General features: G+C 39.6%; 1 protein-coding gene across 3 annotated transcripts; it reads left to right on the top strand.

Moving 5' to 3' along the window:
• The first annotated feature begins 6,475 nt into the window (after positions 1–6,475).
• smpd4 (sphingomyelin phosphodiesterase 4) lies at positions 6,476–22,974 on the top strand. Of its 3 annotated transcripts, none has more exons than XM_079579251.1 (20): positions 6,476–6,591; positions 6,890–6,947; positions 7,049–7,135; positions 8,325–8,461; positions 8,548–8,623; positions 10,153–10,255; positions 10,547–10,599; positions 10,676–10,827; positions 10,895–11,030; positions 12,138–12,209; positions 14,266–14,355; positions 15,732–15,886; positions 16,266–16,356; positions 17,653–17,750; positions 17,827–17,990; positions 19,698–19,903; positions 20,012–20,242; positions 21,396–21,527; positions 21,617–21,745; positions 22,321–22,974. In XM_079579251.1, the coding sequence occupies exons 2-20, from the start codon at positions 6,909–6,911 to the stop codon at positions 22,639–22,641; spliced, it is 2,472 nt and encodes an 823-aa protein (XP_079435377.1). In that variant the 5' UTR covers positions 6,476–6,591; positions 6,890–6,908; the 3' UTR covers positions 22,642–22,974. The 3 variants fall into 3 exon arrangements, with proteins under 3 accessions (XP_079435377.1, XP_079435376.1, XP_079435378.1); XM_079579250.1 differs by having other exon boundaries at positions 14,266–14,403; XM_079579252.1 differs by lacking the exon at positions 14,266–14,355 and having other exon boundaries at positions 22,321–22,973.
• Positions 22,975–23,939: the final 965 nt, after the last annotated feature.

Below are 23,939 nucleotides of genomic sequence, written 5' to 3'. Positions count from 1 at the left end.
TCTGCAAGATATTTGAACTGAATGGCCCTAATATACTCAAGACTATTAAAGAAGATGTTAGGAGATGGACTGCCCTGCCTTTGTATAACAGCTCGATGTCGGACTGTCTGTAAAAATAATTGGTATTTATTAAGCTGAATAATTGTCGTATTGTGATGAAATGTCATTTGATTACCATGATAACCAGCCTATAGAGAAAAAAGTCCAATATAAACAACTGACTTAATTGATCAAGAGGAATGTTTGTACTGCCAAGAGGTAAATGTTCAGATTTGGGGTATGTGACCTGTAGACCCATCTCACTGGAACAACAGGTAACTTTCTCATCTGTTTTATAAAGTTTAAGATTTGTTTAAATGTTTAACAGCAGTGTGTCCTCAGTTTGGACCAGCACACCTTATAGCATCCCATATTTATGTAACTAGCATAAGAAACATACGCTTCACAAATCCATCTAACTTTGTGCTGAATTTTGGATTCGTTGTGTTTGCGTTTTGGGAAATAATCATGATCCAAGTTAATGCTGAGAAAATGTTTCAGAAGCTCTTTCTAGTTTATTCGACCTTAGAACATTCGAATGAAAACAATTTATTTAATCCCTAGAGCAAAATAAATCGTATCATTTGGAGCCTGATGTGACTGGCACAGTTACGTTAAACTTTAAATATTCATTCACACAAATTGTTTAGACATTGATTCTAATCAGTATAGATAGCAGTAGTTCATACAACGTGGAACAACCTCACAACAGCTGTTACGCATGATTTACTGAGAAAGATTCAATTTATCGCACACTATGTCATTCACAGGCAAAAGCACGATCTATATCGATTGTTTTCATCTCCACATCCGGGAATCTCGGAAATTTACCGTCCATGAAGTCCTTTGAGGTTGATCTTTCCTGGGTTCTGCCATCTTTTCTCTTACGTTCATGTCAACAAAATCAAAAAAGTCTGTTTTGTGTCACTCATCCACTGTTGCCATGGAAGCAGCTGTAGATGAATGAATGGTTTTAAATGATGCTTGTTTAGCTGCTTGGATTTCTTCGCAGGATGTCAGAATAGCCTCCCAGGGCCGCAGTTTGGATGTGAACTGCCTCCCACCCTCATAGATGTTTTGCTTGAGGCTCCAAATGTTCTCAATAGGGTTGAGGTCAGGGGAGGAGGGGGTCCACATCATGAGCTTCTCTCCTTTTATGCCCTGCAGTGATGCAGAGGTATTCTTTACAGCATAGATACAGACGGCATCTCTGTATCTATGCTGGAATCGCCCATATATGGTCATTTTTGAAAACAGTTAAGGGGAAAACAATTTTGAAAAAATGTACATTTTCTCTAATTATTCAAAAACGACTGTAACAAACGCTGAATTATGAACATAGTTTCTACTAAATAATGATACAAAGACATGGGGAGGAGCAAAGTGGTTCAACAGCCCATAAATACATGAATAACGGAGAATGCTAACTTGATGCTACATGTTAGCATCGGGCTAATGCTAACGGTTAGCTAGCGCTTGCTACAACTGCCTTTTTTTCACTTCTACTGAACAATCTGTTGTGACAAAATATCCATATGGGCCCGATTTACACTTGACTTTATTTGTGTGCGGTAAATAAAAGTTGATATTCCACCAGAAAATGGCTAAAAAGAGTGGAAAATGTGTTTCTCGAAAGATTCTATTTTCCCCCTCGGCGAAGCCACGCCCCCTTCTATGACGAGATGCCGTCTGTATCTATGACATGGAAATTTAGTAAAAATCTGTGCATCACGTGATCGATTTATCAAAAGACTAACTAGCAAAATGAATATGTTCGGTTTAGACAAATACATTGATACAGCCCTAAATGCTAAAGGCTATGTGTCATACATGTTGTTTTAAACATGCACCTAATCCCTTTCTTTGACCTTAAATTTAACATTTACATGAACAATGCTAAATTATTAGAATTTTATGCAAGAACAGAAAAACAACTGGTTGTAACTTATAGTTCATCTATTAACTGCTTGAAATAACAAATGAGTAAATGTATAAATAACTTTGCTTGTTAAAAGTTTTGTTTCTCACTGAAAATCTCTGTCTTGACTGCACTCAAAAAAATAATTGACCCAAAAAGACAGACTTTAAGTCATTGAATCGGGTGCAGATTTTCCATGTGAATTTATTACATACATGCCATCTAAGTGATGCAATAAAACTTAAAGATTTTCTATAAGTACATTTTAGCCAGTTAAATTACATAAACCTAATGTTTCTCAAGTAAAGGTTCACTTAAACTCTAAGTTTTCAAATAACTTAATCTTTTTAAATCTATGTGATATAAAAAGTTAACCTTTAAGGGAATATTCACATAAACAGAACTATTGATTCATTACTTTTAGTTAAAGTTTATGTAAGTGTTACATGTAAATCTATACTAAAATGGAAGAAATTACAAAATTGTGTAAAATTGTAACTTTTATTAGAAAACTATAAAAAAAACACTTCAAAAACATGTTAAAACTTAAAACAACAACAATCAACATTGATTCTAAATTTGAGCAATTAGTTTTTCATCTTTCATTCTCAACACATCCAGAAAGCACAGATCTTGTCATTTTAACAGAAGAATAATGCCCCTTTCAGGTGGTCCTCTGGAACTGGGAAAAACGTTTTCCCCATTTCGATAAAGTACATGAAAACATGAAAACTTGCTCAACTGAGGAACTCGGGTTAAAAAGAACTTCCCGACTTTAGCTTAAGCTGTAAATATTCAACATTTATGCTAGGAAAAACGAACAACTATGTTATATAATATATATTTTTTTAAATTAACAACAAAATTCCAGCTTTTGAGATACAGAGCAAATTGAAAAACATAACAAAAACAGCAACAATGCAAGGCAAAAAGACCCATTTAGATTTGGAATAAAGCCAAACATGAATACAGCATAAGAACCCGGGATACTGTATGAATGAAGTGAGATACTACTACAGTTCTGATTTTGAAGAGGGAACATACTACCATGAAGTAAAGTTCAATGACTGTGTAAAGTTTAAATCGTTGTAAGTAGGTAAGTAAGCAAGTGCTTCATTTGTCATTGTACAAGCGTACAGCAAAATAATGTTCAGGTGTTAGTCCTAAGCCGATGCGACTGAGCCGTGCAGCCACTGTGGGCCGACCTGACCCGGAGGTCGGGGAAACCGTAGCACCCGAATGAAACCTGGCTACCTTTAGTCTCCTCTGATCCTCTGAAACAGTGCAGCACCTCCTGGGTTTGTCCCTGTTTCAGAGCGTGGTGTCCTGCACTGGTCAGCTCCATCTCCTCCTTCCTCTTCCTCCTGTGCAGCTCCCTCCGAGCCACAACAAACTTTCTCCATCTTCTGGGAACAGCTTAATCTGTTAAATGTCCATCACACCAACTTCCTCTGGGTCATCATCTTCATCTCTTGTAGAAACACATGCACTGCCATCATGGTCGGTGCCATGTTGTTTTCACTTCCAGCATCGGTGTCCTAAATATGATGGAAAAAGAGGTTAGGAAAATTGATTATATTATTTTAAACAATAAGATTACTTCTGAGAGCCAGGTGTGAATGACACATAATCGTGAAGCCTTAAGCTTACAGTTCACCAGCACTGATTCAATTAGTTCAATTAGTAATAAGAGTAATAATTTATTTCTTCAGGACTCAATGAAATTCAGTGAGGGTCTCTTATGGACCCGATAATACTTCTTTTAAAATCGATACTCAAAAGCAAAAAAATAATAAAATAATTTAAACTAGAAATGCAATGGCTGCGCCATTGCGATTGACTGCGGAAATGCGGGAAGCGAATGCAGAAATTGCATAAACTGTTAAAATTGCATAATGAAATTTGCATAAACTGGTAAAATGCATAAAATGTCATGTTGCATAAACTGTATAAACTGCATAAAGTGGTAAAATGCATGAATGGGTTAATTTGCATAAATTATGTAAATTGCATAAACTCTTTAAAATTCATAAATCCTAAAAGGCATAAACTCTTAAGTTGCATAAACTGGTTAAATCCCATAAAGTGGTTACTTTGCATAAATTGTTACTATTGCATAAACTTTTAAATTCCATAAACTGGTCAAACTGCCATTGCGATTGACTGCGGAATTGCAGGAAGCGAATGCATAAATTGCATAAACTGTTCAAATTGCATAAATTGCTTAATTTGCATAATCTAATTTGCATAAACTGGTAAAATGCATAAAGTGGTAAAATGCATGAATGGGTTAATTTGCATAAATTATGTAAATTGCATAAACTCTTTAAAATTCATAAATCCTAAATGGCATAAAGTCTTAAGTTGCATAAACGCTTTAAAATGCATAAAGTGGTTAATTTGCATAAATTGTTAATATTGCATAAACTTTTATATTCCATAAACTGGTCAAACTGTTGAAATGGCCTCAGTGCTTGATTGGCAGAAGCTGCACAAATGGCTGAAAGTCCAGGGGTCTCCCGATTGGCTGGATTCCCCCCATACACACCAATGCAAAAATTTCAAACTCCCGTATAAAAAAACTGGAAAACTGCAGAAGGCCAATTTTTTCTCAAAACCCACAAGTTGCAGAAGCTGAACATGCACAAAGTGCAGAAATTGCATAAAATGCAGAAAAAAGTGCAGAAAAGCATGGATTTGCGGCAGCCCCATTATAAGTCAATGGGAAAAATCTCCGTCATTTCGGCCGATTGCGGAAAAAACGTAAATTGCAGAAGTCCCAAAAGTAATAGCACCCTTCTCCTCAACATGCGGAACATTTTGATGCATAACTTGCATAAATTGCACAAAGCATGAAGGTGCTGAAAGCTCTAGAAAATCGGGAAAAAGATGGAAGAGGAATAATAATAAAGAACATGAAAACCAATAATTGACTGCGGAAGAATTCCGCAGTCAATCAATAAAGAACATGAAAACCAATAATTGATCAATTAATGAGTTCAATTTTATAACTCTATTTCACTTAATAATGAAAATGTAATTAGTACAAATGAATAGACTAGGTTCACCACTACAACAAGAGATAGGTATAAAGGATTCATCCATATTACAACAATATTAAAGTTTAGGATTCACAAGTGTGTCCCTTTTCTTCACAGTGTGGAGATATTTGCCTAAAAACAGGCAACTGCAACCAATGGTTAAGAACCACCATATCATCTAATCATGCTCTTGTGCCTCTCTTGTGTGAGAAGTGATCCTCAGTTAGACGTAATGTCATTCTGGTTTATATTACAGACATTTTGTAAAGAATTGGCTGCTTGAATGCAAAATGCTGCAAACCTCTAGCCTCAATGAACAGGGGGATATTTACCAAGCGTTTCATGAGTTGTAGAGTGGAGTTAAAGTTAAAATTGTAATAAATACCATTTCAAATGGTAAATTAGCTACACACCCACAAATAAAAATACGCCATTTTCCATTTAGCATTTGCCATTTAGCTAAATGTCTTAAAAAGGGGGTATTATGCTTTTTTCAATGACATAGCACCAGTCTATATCACACTACAATGATGACCAAACCTTCTGTTGGTCTGTAAATGCTGTAAATTAGAATAACTGCCTTGTATAGAATTGCTCTCTCAAAATGGCTGTAGTGAATGTCTTGAAATAGGCCTCTGTCTCTTTAAGAACCTCTGACCCTTTCCGACACGCCCCCTCCACACGCTGTCTGTGGCATCAGTGGGGAGGGGGTTCTGCTGAGGAGCAGTGGTTGGTTACTCGGCTGGTGACGAAAGCTCGGAGGCGTCTCCAGGAGGTGGGGGCGTTCCTAGGAGGACTACTCAAAAATAGGTGAATGTGCCAAGGCAACACTTCAGGCATGTTTTTAATGAGGGAATGACATAATAACATGATGTAAAGCTTGAAAAGGTCAATTTTGCATAATACCGCCCTTTAATAAATAATCTCATTGGTGCTAGAAAAATGAAATAGACCACAGTCATTGTTTCCACATGGTCACACACAGCTTGTATCTAGTCAGACATGGCAAAGGTGTCGCAATGATACCAGACTTCGATACCCAACTCTAGGCTCTGTGATTCTGAGTTTCAATACGAGATGAGTCTGCATCCTAAAAAAAGACAAGACGGCTAAGCTATGATAGGACTGACAAAGCTACTTACCAAATACTCTTTAACAAGCGAAGTGGCGTCCTCATTCAGGTTGGACACAGTCTCTCCAGGTTTCACTGGATCAAAAAATTAAATAACTTGGTTAAAGTCTCACGTTCGTTGAGTTGATCAAATCAATCTTCCCAAGACCTTCGTATATCCGTCTTTACCAGGAGAGGGCGCACTATCACGGTGGATTCGCTTCACAGTATTTCTGTCTCGGGTCTGCAGCTATCCCCTACTCCCTGGTAAGTGCTCAAGTACCCCCAACGCAATAGTTTCATGATGTACCAGGACAGTTTTTCAGTTCGTGTTCGCTCCATTAGGTGGCGCTCGTGAGTATCGGCGTAAACAAGTGCTGCACGGTCCGACAGCAGCGAAGAAGAAAGGCACATTTGAACCACATTCACGAGCCGCTGCATATGGGACTCCGGGCAAATCTGTTTTACTGTCATCACTGAGGGTAAGCGGTTCTTTGACATGATACACACGGGATTTCGGCGTTCTTCTCACGCAATGTCACATGTTTTCCATTGATTTTGTTGCTCGTGAAGTTAGCCTCCACTGGCTAGCCGCTAAGCTACTTTACGTTGATGCCAGTTAACTTGAGAAACAACGTAACGGCTTGTTGGATTGTTCGCCCACACTGCTCTGCCATCTTGTTTGATTGTACTCGTTTTTGCTCCTACACTGTTTTTCTCGCGGGATTGTTTCCTGTGGTTTGGCAATAAAACGTTAACATTAAGCTTTATCAAACACAGAAGTGAAGTGAAGTGCTCTATGGCTGCTCCAACCTTACAACAGCCCAGTTTCTTACTGGTAAGTTTCCTCTTTGCTGACGTGATTCTGCCCAGGAAAAGATCCTTTACACTTCTGATAAATCGATCAATTAGTATATTACCTATTGCGTTTGTTTTTAGGCCAATCTGAAAGCAGACTCCACCACTAAGCCTCTTCTGCATCGCTGCCAAGATCTGGTTAAAATCATTGATGATTATCCTGCCAAGGTACATTTTTGGCTCCTGTCTATTTGATATATTGAGTGTTTTTCCATCTGTTTTCTTCTAACCTAAACAGTGCGTTCATCAGGGAGCATGTGTTTCTAACTAGCTGAGCAGTGTGCAAATGTTAGCGTTTGTCATTTGCAACTCAAATACTCTGGAGACAAAAAAAACTCTGGAACAACAGCAAAGGCCTATAGAGTTGGAATGTCCACAGTTACCATGGAGATCCGCCATCTTTGCAGCTGTTAGCATACATTTCCATAGACTAACATTAGCTAAAAACAGTATAACAAGTGGAGAAAAAACCAGTGGAACGACTCCGTTAGCTGCTGAGTTACTGCCGGTAAATACATACAACTCACTGTGGTATCTAAGTTTTAATGTGAACAATAAGTCCAGTTTTTTAACTTTTAAAATCTCCATTAGTTTACAATTGCTGCTAATCCCATAATGCTCAGCGATATGACGTCACATTCCCGAACTCTATAGCAGGGGTGTGACATGTCCACATATCAGTGGTCAATGCAGATTCAAACATTCAACTGCGTGTATTTAGAGAGGTTTAAACCATTCCCCTCACTTTTATTTAGGCTTGGAAGTGAACCATTAATGCCAGCTCAGTCCCACAATACATTTTATTTTTTGAGGTTATAATTGTGTGGAATTATTGCACAGTAAAATTACCATCTCTGGTGATGTGTGGCAATAAAACAAGAAGCCTGAGGGCCACCAAAAATGTATTGGAGGGCCGCATTTGGCCCTCGCGCCGCACTTTGGACACCCCTGGCCTATGGCATCATCATATTGGGATTCAGGTCAACAGTTTGCTTTGTAGGCCTTGAGATTTGCTGCCGAGCACTACATGTCTCTTGAGTATTTTGAGCTGGTGGTGACATGTGTCAAGTTAAGTTTAGGTAATGTGGGAATCAAAAGTGATAGAAACGTGGTGGTGCACTCGGGTGTATTTAGCAAAGACTAAACTTAGACTAAATTAGATTAAGTTTAGTTGCAGCAGTTTGTGACTTGTAATGAGTGTAATCCAGCTGCTCTTCGCCAACTCAATGCACAATAACAGCTACACATTCCCACAACACCTGTGAATATTGAAACAACAGGTTTTCTTTTGGAGCATGTTGTAAAATATTCAAAGCTGAACTCTAGTATCCCTCATACTCTACATTCCCCACTGTAGGAGCTGCATTCTATCTTCCCATGGCTGGTGGAGACAGTGTTTGGCAGCCTGGACGGCATCATCTCTGGCTGGAACCTGCGGCTTCTTCACTCGAGGAGCCCTGAATACAATCTTGTACTGGACTTTTTAAACCCCAGGTCCTTTTTTTTAAAATTCTGACATAAACTTGTATTTTATTGTATTGTCCGTTGTTTCTAACCTGGTGTTTTCCTGCTGCTTGCAGTGGACCAATGATGAAGCTGGTTTATAAACTTCAGGCAGAAGAGTACAAATATGAAGTGCCAGTCAACTATCTCCCGGTAATGCACTCTGGTGTTGTATACAATGACCTAAAGTAAATTGCTTACGGCTTTGTGCCATGTACAAATCTCTAACCATCTGATAACTAGAAACATGTCATGTCCCTCCAGGGTTTCACGATGTTACGATCGCAACAATTAACGCAACATCAAGCAAACTCTGGAAATCAGTGCAACTTATGCGGAACTAAAGTGACTTTCTGATCATTTAAATATATTGTGCTTGTTATATTTTCACGTATATGCCCAGCGCCTTAGACTGAAGGACTTTCGCATCTGCTCCGCCTCCTCTCACTCGCCTGGGCCTTTACAGTGTCGCCGCTGTGTGATCCTACCGCGCTCTGTCCAAGTTGCTTCTCTGCTACTGGATCTTTATTTGGCGATATCGGCGTTATCTTACAGATAAACGCTGCGTGTGCGTTTAGACGCTTCTTTCGCCCGTGATGCGGTGGCGTGTGTGAGGGGCTGGTGCTTTTACTGCCTGAGCTTTAGGACTCACAGTTCTGTTGAACTAGAGCCGAAGCTCAATGTTGATGTGAAATAAACAGACGTTCGTCCTTTGGTCTGTTCTCCTCGGATTCTCATTCGTGCCTCTGTCTTATCAGATTTGTGTGGAGTCAGACCCTGCGCTCACAGAAACAGGCCCCTGTTAGACCCGCCCACTTTCTGTAGCTGACGGGAGGGGCGTGCATTGCTGTTTTTTTTTTTATGATACAATTATCTAAAATAACAGATATTTTAAGTCTTTTATTATTCCCCAGTGTCTCTTTGGTTAAAACTGATGTAAAATATAAAGAAAAGTTACATTTTATGTAAAAGTATATTGTTTTAAGCAGAAAAAAATGCAACTTTTCATCACAACTTTTGGAAAAATGGCCCGCGAAATCACACATTTTACCCCGCAACAGTTAATAATAATAAAAATGCATTGGTTTTATATAGCGCTTTTCTGGACACTCAAAGACGCTTTACATTGCATTATTCGTTCACTCCATACTCGGTGGTGGTAAGCTACTATTGTAGCCACAGCTGCCCTGGGGTAGACTGACGGAAGCGAGGCAACCAGTCTGCGCCATCGGCCCCTCAGACCACCACCAACCACCCACTCACTCACTACATTCGCTAGGCTTCCTGGTGTTACTAAACGGTCTCCCATCCAAGTACCGACCAGGCCCTTCCCTGCTTAGCTTCCAAGGTCTGACGGGATTGGGCATCGCTAAGGCGGTATGGCCTTACAAAAAATGCCTGCGAAATCCTGGAGGGAATGTTATGTGTTTTATTACTTTTCAGTAAAGGTAAAATGTTGTTGTTTTGTGCTGTTTGAGAGTTGCTTGGGGACACGAGTTCATTACTTTATTACTTGCGGACTTTAATCTATGTATTTGAAATAAGCTTTGTAAATAAATAAACATTCAATTCAATATTTTTATCGGGAAAAAAAAATGATGTAAAGCCATATTCCTGATGACAACATAATATTGTAATTGTTGTTCTATAGTTTATACTTGTCTTTTTGCTTTCCTTTCCAGGGCCCTATTAAAGCCTGCATCCAACAAGGAGTTCTCCCAGACTGTCCCCTCTTCCACAACAAGCTGCAGTTTCCGATGTCCGGCCTTCTCACTCTCAACTTCAGTATCCTTCGCTCAGTTTCTATGTTTGGATATACGTGCATTATGTCTATTTCATTTGCAGTTGTTGTTGTTGTTAAGTCAATGAAAACAAGAGCCACTCAATTTGGTAGCCGTGTTATTTAAAACATTTGCTTTTTCATTCGCCCCTCACTGACTCACTGCTCTTAAAATGGCTAGATAGTGACATAGCAACTACAATATTACAGATTTTGTATAGAAATTGGATCTACACTACATCATTTTATCAGCTTTTGTTAACCATCCTAAAAACTTCTTCCTTAATGTTTGACAGATCCATTTGAATTCTATATGTTTAATCTTGCTTACTGTCTCCTGACGCCAAAGGTCAGTAGATGCATGTGTCTTTGTAATCTTTTGTGTTTAAAATGTTGTTTTGAAACACTTTCTACCCTGTTTGTAGATCTATCCCCCAGGCCATCACGGGAACACGGCAGACACGGCCTACTTTGTGCTGGTGGACACTTACCTCAAATACTTTCTGCCCGGTGAAGGAAACGTTCCCCCTTCTCCTTTCTCAGACTCCAGAGGCTCTGTCACGGCTCCGTCTCCCAGGTATTTCACACGTCTGTCTTCGTACCGTCTTATTGATTTAACCTGATCACTTTCCTGTTCCTTGCAGCCGCTCCTCCGGTGTGTCTCTGTCTGGTTATGGAGCCCACAATTCCAGTCTCCTCAAGCATCACATCTTTCACCAGCCCACAGTCAACGCAGACCCCGCCGCTCAGGAGATCTGGAGGACGGAGACTCTGCTGCAGGTCAAACACACTGTCCTAAAGTTACAGCGTTACAACTTGTGACTTTCTATCATTTATTAAATTTGCTAAAGAACCTCTGTAAGCTTAAAGGAACAGGCCACCTTTTTCCATACGGAGATATGTTCGTACCTGAGCTTAGACGAGTTGATGCGTACCATGTTGTTAGCATTCACCTGTCCTCCACTCCTCTATGGGGCCAGATGGGGGTGAAGTTAGAAGCGACCAAGCTCTTCCACGTTTTCCCTATTTGAATACCGTTACGTGAGCCTTTACACGATCCAAGTATAGTTACACGAAATTAAACATGTCGATTTTCTAAGCGGATAAAAAAAAAAAAATTGTAAGGCATAATAACATCTTAGGAGCACTTCAATGTCCACACAGTTATATCTTCACTTTATTGCGTGGAGAGGCTAAATGCTAGCAACATCTTGTCTGTAATCCCTGATCTCTGTAATGACGTATATAAAAAAAACAATGCATTATTATAAAAACACTTTATCTTTATTCGTTTTAAACTACTGCTTTAATACTAGGTGACATTTAAGGCTCAGTTTCATGACTTAATGTTTTTAATGCCCCGCGGAAACCCTATAATGTGTAACCAACTACACATGAGTGTGGTCTGTAATCTGAAGTGAGACACTATGTGCAGCTTTATTATACCTTGTAGCCCTTTGTTACACATACACCGAGATGTTGTACACCTTTTATTACTCTTTGAACACAGCTATTAAACCTTCTACTTTAATATGTAATTATCTGCACTAAAATGTGTAATTACTTCCTTGTATTCCCTGTACCTACACATGGAACTCGTGGGCGGTATCTAAAGTTTTACCATTATCTAAGTTATAGGCAGTTAATGCATTGTATAAAGACATACAGACGTACTTTGTTTTGCTACAGTTTTTACTATGTTAATGTACATCTACGTATCCAATTAGACATGCTCTCGAAGCAACCTTTTCAAAGACGAGGTATTCATATTCAACTCTTTATTTTGTTGAAATGAAAGTTAGTTAGTACTGTTGTGTTTGTGTGTTTTGCAAATGAAGTTCCTAACGGATTAAATAAAGTGAATTTGATTTTGTTCATTCCCTCCAGATGTTCGTGGAGGTTTGGCTCCATCACTATTCTTTGGAAATGTACCAGAAGCTTCAGTCTCCTCAGGTTAAGGTAAGTCCAGATAGACTCTGACTGCGTTTCCCCTGTGCACCCCTCACTCCACTGAACCTGCACTGAAGCAGACTGGCCCTGGCTGGACACCCCCCACCCACCAGCACATCCCACTGCACCTCCCACCAGCACCTCCCACAGCACATGCTTATTAGCTTCAGAAATCAAGGTTCTTCAGTTTTACATACTTTTTATATTTCACTGCCCAAGAAAGGGACACCTCCTGCTTTTAAATGGGCAAATAGGAAAGAGCCTCCCATTGGAAAATGACCGCATGTTCAGCAGGCATGTTCCCAAATAAAGCGTGAGAGTGATCTGAATGAGCTAAAACTGACTTTTTTTTACCATGATCAGTTGTTTTTAGGATTTCTGGTCGGTTTTCACTGCTAATTGAACTGTCTCCGTAGTTACGCACACAAAACCAACCAGAAAAAAATAAAAACTTGAAATAAAATAGATTCTGAAGGATCATAAGGGCCACCAGGACGGAAAGTAAAGTCTTAGTTAGTTAGCAATTGTATTTTTTGATTGCCGCGCAAAATGCCACGGCTCGCAACAGTATGCTAATGCTAACGGCAGCGTGCTATTCCTAGCGGCAACTAATCAAAGCTGGGACAGAAACTAATTGAATCACCTAAAGTAATAGAATGAAATCCAAATCCATCTCGGTCAACCTCTACTCTTAGAAGACCACCTATACAGCCACTGGGTCACTGCAAGATCATATACGCACTGCTATCAACTTTTTTTTTAAACGTAAAACGTTGCATAGTGCACCTTTAAGGGGCCAGTTTCTGTAACTTTACAACATAATATTGCTGAACTTTGCAGTAAACAACCAAAAGAGCCTCTCACTTATTTGCTCACTTAAATTGTCTTTAGGCAATGCATTGTAGTGAATGTGCCGCGTAGTTATAGCTACTTTATTCCGCTCTAGACGTAGTTGATTCCAGTTTCTTTTTTTTGCTTTTATTTGATTTAGTTAGAAACATTATCTCTATTTCCTGATACTCCATTCACACTGTAAGTAGCCACTGAAAGCAGTTGCAGTTTTATACCCAATATTCAGATGAAGGAGCACAATTTCAAGCTCACATGTCTTGAAATAAATTCAGTATTTATTGCTTTACAATGTGAATGTGAGTTGTGAAAGTGCAGTCTTCCTTATTTTCATTGTCCATATTTGAATCGTGGTACGATGTGTTTATGTTTTGTGCATGTTCAAGTGTTTGTGCATGTAAAACTCCAACATGAAGAAGGCAGCCATCTTGTTTAACTTAATGGTGGACTGGTTGTTCTTTCCTCTGCCTGATTTATAGCATGATTATTAACGACCTTTATTCTTTGTCCAGCATGTCAACAAGTGTTTTTATAAATGTTTTAACGTCATGTTTTGTGTTGTTTCACTGTGAACTTAAAGTGCAAAGTTATATTGGTTACTTTGAAAGAAAATGTGAAACTATCTTGAAATGCATTACTTTTCCGTTGAGCTAAATAATGTAATTGTGTTAACAGAGTTTTCTGTGCCTCGTAAACTGTGCAGTTTTAAGTTCACTACAATTGTATTAAAATGACAAATAGAGATGGGAATTATTTAAGTTTGTCTCTAGGCTAAAAAAACATTGTTAACCTTGCTCTGCTTCTGTATACTTTGTCCAATAATCATAAATTGGATTCTTCAAGAAAAAGGTGAATCAGTTATTTAGTTATTATAGTTTAAATACTAGTCTTTGGTTTTTGATATCGTCAAATTTTAGCTGTGGTGATAGTTTCAGATGAATTCCCATCCCTAGAGCTGTGACAGATCCTCATCTGTCCCAACAATGAACGTGTCTTGTTCCACAGTCAAAGTTTTTTTTTTGTCTCCTTCCTGTTGTCTGCTCTCTCCTCCTGAATATGTGGGTCATTTTCCGCTTGTGCGCTCCATTCGGTGCCCTGTTTCTCCTGTTCTTATATTGACCTTCCTTGGACACTTTTCTTCCTCCACCTCCTCTCCCTCACTGGTCCTTCCACTGTCCCTCCTCCTCTGTCCCTCCTGGTGGTTTTGCGTGAACAGCTGGCCCTGCTGCAGTATCGCCTCAGTATGTCCAGCATGCCGTGCCAACCCCACGCCCCACCAGGCTCTGGGACTCTCCACACCTACCAAGTACTTTTACCTTTTCACTCACCCCCGCCCCTCTGGGGCCTCCTGGAGGTAAACGTAGTCTCTCTTAACGCACAAGGATACTTCTCAGTACTGCAAGTCACCAGAGCAGTAGAGCTGTGCCGCTGTTCACTGTCACTGCTGCATGTTTGATCTGCACCAACCCCCTGTACAACTAATGTGTCGCCTGCACAACTGGATTTTATTCTAGTTTCACTGTATGTGATGTCCTTGCTCTGTTTAATTATAGGTATTTTAAATACATTTTGAGTTTATTTGACAGGGACACAGTCCACATTAATGAACATTTCTGTAAATGTGTCAGTATTGGTTGCGGAGATGGTTTTCAACTGTTGTCCCTGCGCAAAGTGTATCATACAACATTTCGAAACATGTAAAAGTTGAGGCTACACACACACATGGCCACAACTTGGCTTTTACTACCTGGTTGTTGCCTTTGTATGTGACCCAAGACCAATTTTTCTGTGACAAAATCACACATTCACCTGCACACAGCAAAATATGGAGGTGTTTGTGCCCGTCTCCTTCATGCTTTGCCAAAGTGTGCTTCGTATTTCCACACGGTGTATGAAAGATTTTTGTTTTTTACTGTACCCTTTCTATTTGAAACTTGTAGCAGATGCACCAGTGAAAGCAGCACATTTGTTGTAAATGAGGGTGACACAGCTTTGGCGATAATCAAAATGCTGGCCTGTAAAGATGTGAGACTAGCTGGTGACTTGTCATTAACATTTTTATAAATATTTCATCACTTAGTTGTATATTTTTTAAATTCTGAAGTCTATTGAGTGAGAAGTATCCTTGTGTGACTGGTGTATGAGGAATGAGTTTCTTCATTGGGTTTGGTGTGGCCATTTCTAAACTTTTGTGATTTAAATGCATGGTTTTAACCTGTTCATGTGCTTTGTTGCTGTAGCTAATCATGTGATTACTTTTCTATTGCATGAGCCTAATCAAAATGTGCGACTACACTTGAAGCCAGCTCACTCTTCCAGTGCCTTTGAACAGCACTGATGGCTGGCATTTTCCAAAGACTGTCATTCTGATTTACAGAAATGGAGCAACAATTTCTCAGTCAATACGAATAATGTGTCATTAAAAGAGTGTAGGTATTAGAACAGTAGTTTAATTATATGTTAGGTAACAGTTGCCACATTTATTAAGTCTCTTTAGGGAAATGCATATCCACATAAAGAGACATTGTTGCTCCATGGAAAGTTTTCCGAGCTTCTGGTGGGTTCTTGGCTGCTTGTTGGAATGGGAAGCTTTATCATCGCTGGCTGCTTGATCATTTAAGCCGTAGACGCACTCTCTGAACTGTACCCCGGGGGGCGCTGTGTGGCTGGTCTCGTTCACAGGAGCCGTTCAGTCCCACAGAGGAGCACGTGCTGGTGGTGAGGCTCCTGGTCAAACATCTCCACGCCTTCTCAAACAGCCTGAAGCCAGAGCAGCTGTCCGCCTCTGGCCCCGCCCACTCGCACACCCACCCCAGCCCTCTGGAGGAGTTCAAAAGGTCCCGTATCAGACTTTGACATTACACACACACAGGAGTACACTGCCGTTGAAAAGTTTGGGATCACTTAAATTGTCCTTTTAATGGAATACTCACAAAGGTGTACAGAGGCGCTCACACTGGGTTCTAATGGTGCATTGGCTCTGTAAATTTGCCTTTAACACTGTAGCTATCTAGAGCATCAGCGTTTGTGAGTTTGATTATACTCTCTTCTGAAACTCCACATTTTATTCCTCTTCTGAGAATTAAAGATTTAATCGAAAACATAAATTTGTCCAGGTGAACTCTTGCTTTTGAACGGTAGTGTGCCTTGACAGCTGTGAAATCATTCCTGAGCAAACTCATTTATTTCCTTTTTTGTATTTGTTGAATGTTGCAGGGTGGTGGTGCAGCGATTTGTTCAGCAGAAGCTTTATCTGTTTCTCCAGCACTGCTTTGGGCATTGGCCACTAGACGCCTCCTTTAGAGCTGTAAGTATCGGGCAACAGAACAGACGCACAGATTTAAGACCGTACTTTTCAAAGACATGGGAAATGCCGATCGAGGTTTCATCTTTCCCTAGACAGAGTTTAAAAATGCTAAAAATTATGTTTTTTCTACCCCCTACTTCCTCCAGCAATGTCCTAACGTTTTGAATGAGTCCATCTGCCTCTAAAATCCTGCACTGTCGCTCAAAAAGTTCGGGTCTGAAGCAGTGTTAATTTTGACAACATATTTTAATTTAGTTTTAGTCTTAGTCTTTTGACGAAAATGTAATTTAATTTAATCGAGATTTAGTCAAAACAATATCTTCAATTTCAGTCTAGTTTCAGTCGACTAAAATTGCAAGTAAATATAGTCGACTAAATTTAAGACAAATTTAGTCGACTTTGCATTTATAATATTTATTATAATCATATTTAATCAAGGTGTTCTGTTTTATGGAGCTTCTCCCACATGAACAAAGCTCAGAGCTGATCCTTTGGCAGAGAATTTAAATGATCTAAGGCTCTTTCAGACGGTCAATAGAAGTTTGGATGATTTTAGTCCCTCCTTTTTATTTTTATTTAGTCTTATTTTAGTCGACTAAAATATCTGAACATTTTAGTCATAGTTTTAGTCTCATGAAAAACTTTTTATTTAGTTTTAGTCCAATTTTTGTCGTCAAAAATATCACTTTGACTAAAATTAAGACTAAATATTTTAGTCGACGAAATTAACACTGGTCTGAAGTACTGTTATGCACAAGCTTAATACAGTATATAAACTGCAGTTACGCGTAAGACCTGAGGTGGCAGTAGCGAGTATAAAAAAACCCGTTAATTTGTGCATTATGGAACTATTTATTTGCGACAAAAACAGTTTTGCTGCTGCATGACTGGTTAGTGTGGCAATTTTATTTACCATCACAGTGGCCCCTATGATTATTAAGATGAATTATTTTTAGGAGTTTTCACTGCTCTCTCTCCAGAAAACCTACAAAACGATTGAGCATAGAGGTCACCGTGATTGAAAGTAAAGGCGCTTTTTACTTTTTTGTGCTGAAAAAGTTCCACAATGCCCCTTTAAAATAACATTTAAAATGATACCAATCCAATTGACTTCAGGACTTTAAAGTTTAAACCATGTCCATTTTGGAGGTACTTTTAACTAAGAGCCCTCCTCTTCCTCACACACACTTGCTCTTAAACGCATTAAGGATAATACTGATAAAAGACAATTATATCGTTACTGTATGACTTTCATAGTTTGCCTTTTATCGATACTAAAGAGTGAGTGTCTCTTAGATTTTGGAGACTTGGCTGAGTTTCATACAGCCTTGGAGATACACCGGAGAGAAGGCCACAGCTCCACCGGACCAGAACAGGACGGTGCCCGAGAAATGGTGAGTCGTCATTATTGTGGAATATGAAGCTTTTTACATTTAAGTTACAGTGTTATCCCTGTGTTGTGTTTTTCAGGGAGTCGTTTGTCCAGGAGAACTTGTTGGTTTACACAAAGCTTTTCCAAGTGTTTCTGAACCGAGCTGTCAGGACCGACCTCGTCAATGCCAAAAACGCTCTGATGATTTTTAGAGTGGCCAAAGTCTTCTCTCAACCCAATCTTCCAGAGATGATCCAGAAAGGTACCAATATATCATAATCATTGTAATAAGACTTTTGACAATTAAAGGGACTATACAGAGTTTAAACATGTTAAAATGAAGTGTTTTCCTCCCCCTACATGTTCCAGCCATGTCCTAATGTGTAGAATGAGCCCAGACCTGTTCACCACAACTGCCTCTAAAATCCTGCACTGTCATTTAAAAAGGTGTCACTTCGGGTCCAAATTGCCGTCATGCACGAGCTTAATATAGAAGCTGCAGTTACACATGTGACCTGAGGTGGCAGTAGTGAGTATAAAATGGCTAACTTGCATCTAGCCCCTTTAAGACCAGAGTTAGCTGAACGATATTGAAGTAGCGATATGTGATTCGGCTGTGCATTATCGCGATAATGATATTATTGCAATATTCAGAGCCGGTACTGGCCCTTCTGGGGCCCTAAGCAAAAATCCACCCGGGGGGCCCTGCAGTTCAGATTCCAAGGCTATTTGATGAAGAGCTAACCCATTTACGGTCAAAAACAGTTCCACTCTGCAAAAGTGGAACACAACCTCAATTTGGGCCCTGCCCCACTGTGTGAGAACCCCTAACCACTAAGCCACTGTCAGACCCGGGTTTAGGACGACACTAGTCTATTTTTTTTTCTTTTTTTGGTAAACTGGCACATTCTTTCACCGGACCCAGTTTGGGAACCGCTGATTTTAAAACAAACTGAAACCTGCCCCTGATGGTTTTTTCTGTCTTACCTGAGAATATCCCTGACAGTAATTAGTTTTAGACTGTGCACATTCAGAGAACTAGAGTTACTGAAAGTGACTGCGCTCATGAGAACCGTGTGGAATGGATTAAACTCCCATTTGAGACCAATGGGCCACGGAAAACGGCTTTACTCTCGTCTATTCACTGAACTACTGATGCTCAAAACAACAAGAAGATGGTTTAAATGAGTGTGTGGCCGATGCAGTCCCGGTCCGAGCAGAGTAAACATTAGGCGCCCGGGCCGGGAGACCGAGTGGGGACGCGAGTGGAGGCGCTCACGCGTTGGGAGTGACAGGGGGAAGGCAGTGGGGGCTCTCCTGCTCATCCACTCCAGCAGAAGCAGCTTCATTTCAGTGTTGGATGTGGCAAAGTAGGCGATGAGTGAGTGAGCGCTGTCAGAGAGCGATATTTCACTAAACCATTTCAACACGATATGTTCCATTCTAATTAAGCACATTTTCTCCAGTTTGGCTTTACACAAATCTAAAAGAAACTTGAAAAACGCATCAAAATAGCAACAAAAAAGTGACAAAAGCATGACTAGTAAAGAGCGATGAAAATGTGATGAAAAACTGACGTAAGCACAACAAAAAAGCAAACAAAAAAACTATGTAAACATGACAAAAATAAATACACACGACATGAATGGTTTAAAAATGTGACTTAAAAAAGCGGCGACAAAAAAGATATGATCAGGGGTGAGTCTTAGCTTTCAAATGAACTGGAGAAAATGCGCTCAGTTAAAGTGGGGGGTGAGAAGTTAACCAAAACTGAACTTTTACACATTTTTAAGATCTGTTCCGTGTTTTTATTTGACTAAGTTTGCAAAAAAAGTTAGTGTTGCAATATATATAGTGGCTTCTTGTGATACGGATGTTGCATCACGATACGATAATTTTTACGGTTTATTGTGCAGCCCTAATCACAGCTTTAATCAATATCTTTAATGGATTGTCTATTTTTCCCCAGGTGAGCAACTGTTTCTGGAGCCTGAGCACGTCCTGCACCACAGACAGCCTCGTGGATACCTCACCCCAGGTCAGGGAGGCAGTTTCTTGTCGTCACGGCAGCGAGTGGTGACGGACACTGTGTTCAAGGTGAAGAGCCACGTCTACTCCATAGAGGGCCAGGACTGTCAGTACAAGCAGATGTTCGGGACTGAACTCAGAGCAGCAGTAAGTAACGTCATGGTAACCAAAACTGTACACAAAACACACAGTTAGGAATAATAATGCTATAAAGGATGATTTTTGGACTAAACCTAATGTTGTGCCGCGTTACAGGTAATGAAGTTGATCCAGCAGATTGCACAGGCCAGACAGACGGCCAAAAGAATTTCCGACCACTCCAGTGAGATTGCAGCCAACAACTCCTTCATGTCCTGGTTTGGCCTGGGCTCCCCGGATCAGAACCACACCTTCAACGGGACTGAACCAGACGAGAGCGGAGAGTGTCTGAAAAAGACCCACGACCTCCTGGACAAAGCTTTGGAGTTCCTCTGCCAGATATTTAAGGTCAGTTTGTATCAGCTTGTGTCTCTGGACATTGTATTTACATTTGTTTATTTAAAACCACACTATATAATATTTCCCCCAATAAATAGATTAAAGTGCACGCCCATGTTCAATATGTTTGCTTTAGGTGGTGAAAAGTAAAAAGGCCTTTACTTTGAGTTGGCTCAAGTGTGGCATTGTTTATTTGTTTATTTGTGTATTGTGTACTTGCATGTGACATATGAATGAACTGTTTTATAATATATATTTGAAGAAAACTAGTTTGTTAATTGCACATGATAATAAAACACAAATGAGTTCTAAGACCAGAGACTCATTCTGATATTGGCACACTCGTGGTGCCTCCACTCCCACTCTTTTAATGATGAAAACTGCCTTTTTCAGCTGCATTAATGTAACTTATACAAACGTTTTTCAAAGAATAAATGAGAGAAAAACAAAAAAGCTTCAGTAACATTGATAAAGAAATGTGATTATAAATTTAGCCTTGCCATTTCCATTTTTTTGTTGCCTTCTTGATACCAACTATATTACACTATACTATACCACTATACAAGGGCTAACGATATGGACAAAATTTCATATCTCGATATTCATGCCGGATATCTCAATGCGATACGATGTAACTATGGGTTAGGTGAAAACTAAGCATTTTTCAGAAAAATAAAAATCATCGTACAAAAGAGTGCAGTTTTATTGATGAAAGTTTGTTGTTTATGTCTTGCTTTTTCGATTTTAATATTTTGAATGTGCATATCTCGATATCGCTACGATATCGATATATCTTTTAGCCTACGCTTTACTATACCACTATACTATCCTACTATAAGTTAAGCTAAGCAGGGTAGCCCCTGGTTGGCACTTGGATGGGAGACCGCTGGGTAACACCAGGAAGTCTGGGTGAGAGTTATGTGTAAGTGGTTGGGGTGGTCAGAGGGGCGGATCTCATGCAGACTGGCAGCTCCACTTCTGTCAGTCCGCCCCACGTTAGCTGTGGCTTCATACATAGCTACCCATCACCGGGTCTGGTGTGAATGACTAATACATGAAATCTTACCTTAAAGCACCTTTGAGCCTCAGGAAAAGCGCTATGTAAGACTAATTCATTACTAATGCATTATTAAAGGTGAAAACGTTATGTCACAATTTGCAGTTGAACCAAGGACAGCTGACGCAGTTGATCTCAAACCTGGGTTCTTCTGAGGACGACGCCAACAGCAGACAGCTGCCAGACTGCGTTCAAGGAGAGAGCGGACTCATCCTGACCGACCTGGGACGAATGCAGGTTAGAGAGTTGTCTTTCGTGTAAAATGGAAACGTTGGTTTTGTGCTGAAAATGAGCTTTTTTGTTTAAACTATTTCTGTCTTTTGCAGATCATAAATGGCCTGCGTAGATTTGACATCCAGTATCAGGGAGACCCAGAGCTGCAGCCCATCAGGAGTTATGAAAACGCAGCACTGGTCCGCCTTTTCTACAGGATTTCTACTGCCATCAATGAGAGGGTGTGTGCTAGTGCTGCTCGATTATTGAAAAAATAATAATCACGATTATTTTTGTCATAATTGAAATCACGATTATTCAAACGATTGTTGCCTTTAAAAAAAATCCAGCAAAAAAGTGACAAAAATCCATCAAAAAAAGGGACAAAAATCCATCAAAAAAAGACAAAATCCAGCAAAAAAGTGACAAAAATCCAGCAAAAAAAGGACCAAAAATCCAGCAAAAAAAGGACAAAAATCCAGCAAAAAAGTGACAAAAATCCAGCAAAAAAATTACAAAAATCCAGCAAAAAAATTACAAAAATCCAGCAGAAAAAGTGACAAAAATCCAAAAATTAGAAAAAAAATTGAAAAAAAAAAATTGAAAAAAAAATTTATAATCGATTTTTTGCGATTATGCTAATTTTGTAATCGTTTACTGTTAATTGCACAGCCCTAGTGTGTGCATTCTCTTTGTGCCACCATTGTTCTCTCCATTGTAGAACTTGTTTACATAAGAAAACAAACAAGAAGGCTGATCAAACTAAATACAAAGGTAACAAAATAATTTCTTTCTCTCTTGTTCGTTCTTTCCGCAGTTTGGCCCCCGCATGAACGCCCTCTGCTCACGACCAGACTTCCTGGGTCGCATGGGACGCCACTACTTGACCGATCCTGAAACCTTCACGAGGATACGGCACAGTCCGGTCACCCAGCGGACGGCGGAGAGGCCGCGGCATCCGAGACTCAGCCTGCGACCCCTGGCTAGTTACAGGACTCTGCTGGTTCTCCTGCTGCTCTACATGATAGGGTCTCTGCTTTCATTCGGACCGGTTTCCAGCACGTTGCTCATCATCAGTGGGGCCTTTCTGTACGGACTCTTCATGACTCTGTTTGGAGACAAGATAAAGACTCACTAACTAAAGCCAGAGAAGATATTACGTATTAGAGATTATTTTCATATAAACTATTTTGGTGTGCATCTGCTTAAGACGTTTTATACTTGGTCACATTTCTTGGGTAAGCTTGAGTAGTTGTATGCCCTTTATTCTCTTTATTCTGATCAGTTTATAATTGTCTTCTGGCATAATTAAACATAATTATAAAGGGACGCTTCAGATAGTGTTGAATATTGGTGCATCGAACAAAAGAACTGGTTTTGTGAAATGCTAGACTGTATGATGTAGAATCTGCTGGCAGCTTGTTTTGATTTTTGACTTGCTTGTATTTTTGTAGCTCACCCGGTCTTGTAAATAAGAACGTTTTTTCATGTAAAACAAACTTGAAGTGCTTATGGTTAAAAGGGCTTAATAAACTATTTGCACTTGTTTTTAATCTTTGCTACTCCTTCATGGATGGCTTTTATGTACGCGCGTGTGTAGGTCTTAACTATTGGACGTTCATCTGTAAAATGTTGATATTTATTGATCCTGAATCAAATTGTGCGGCAGCCTTTTGCTCACAGATACTAGTAAAACATGATTATACATCTACTTAACAAATTAAATTCAAAAGTGCTGATGAAAAAACAAACTCATCTACATAATTAAATTGACATAAAGCAGCAAACTAACAGTTGCCTTTTCTATGGCTAAAATAATGGCTTTTGTTCAGGCTGGCATTTTAACAGTCGCTATTGGATACTATGCTCTATCTGAGTGGGATTACACCAGGGCCGGACTGGGACTGAAAACCAGCCCTGGACTCTGACCAGCCTGGCCCAAATTAGCGCAACTGTGCACTTCCACAAATACATATTTTAACCTCTTACCCCCCGTCTTAATATTAACAAGTGCATTTTCCCCAGTTCGGCTTTTTATTATTATTCTTTTTAATGGTATCATCAGCAAAAAGAACAGGAAAGGTGGTCGTAGAAACAGAAGCAAAATCATTAATTTAAATAATAAATAATAATGGTCCCAAAATTGAACCTTATGGCACACCATACTCCACGGAATTCCTTTTAGATTCATGTTTTTTTATACTGGGCTTTAGCCAAATCGAAAAGCTTCTCGACTGGAGAGCAACAATGTAATGCCTCATTTGAAAGCGAAGACCTACAAAAGTGATGGAAACTTGTCGTCACGTCGCCACATTTTTGTCATATTTTTGTTGTTTTTTTCTCACGTTTTGGTAGTTTTTTTTTGTCTGTGTTTTTCTCATGTTTTTGTCGACTTTTCATCCTCTTTTTCTCGCTATTTTGATGCTTTTCTTTTTA

This window comes from Gobius niger, assembly GCF_951799975.1.
Source record: "Gobius niger genome assembly, chromosome: 20".
Classification (NCBI taxonomy): domain Eukaryota; kingdom Metazoa; phylum Chordata; class Actinopteri; order Gobiiformes; family Gobiidae; genus Gobius; species Gobius niger.
Note: the sequence above shows the minus strand (reverse complement) of the source record. Positions and strands in the feature narration are given on the sequence as shown.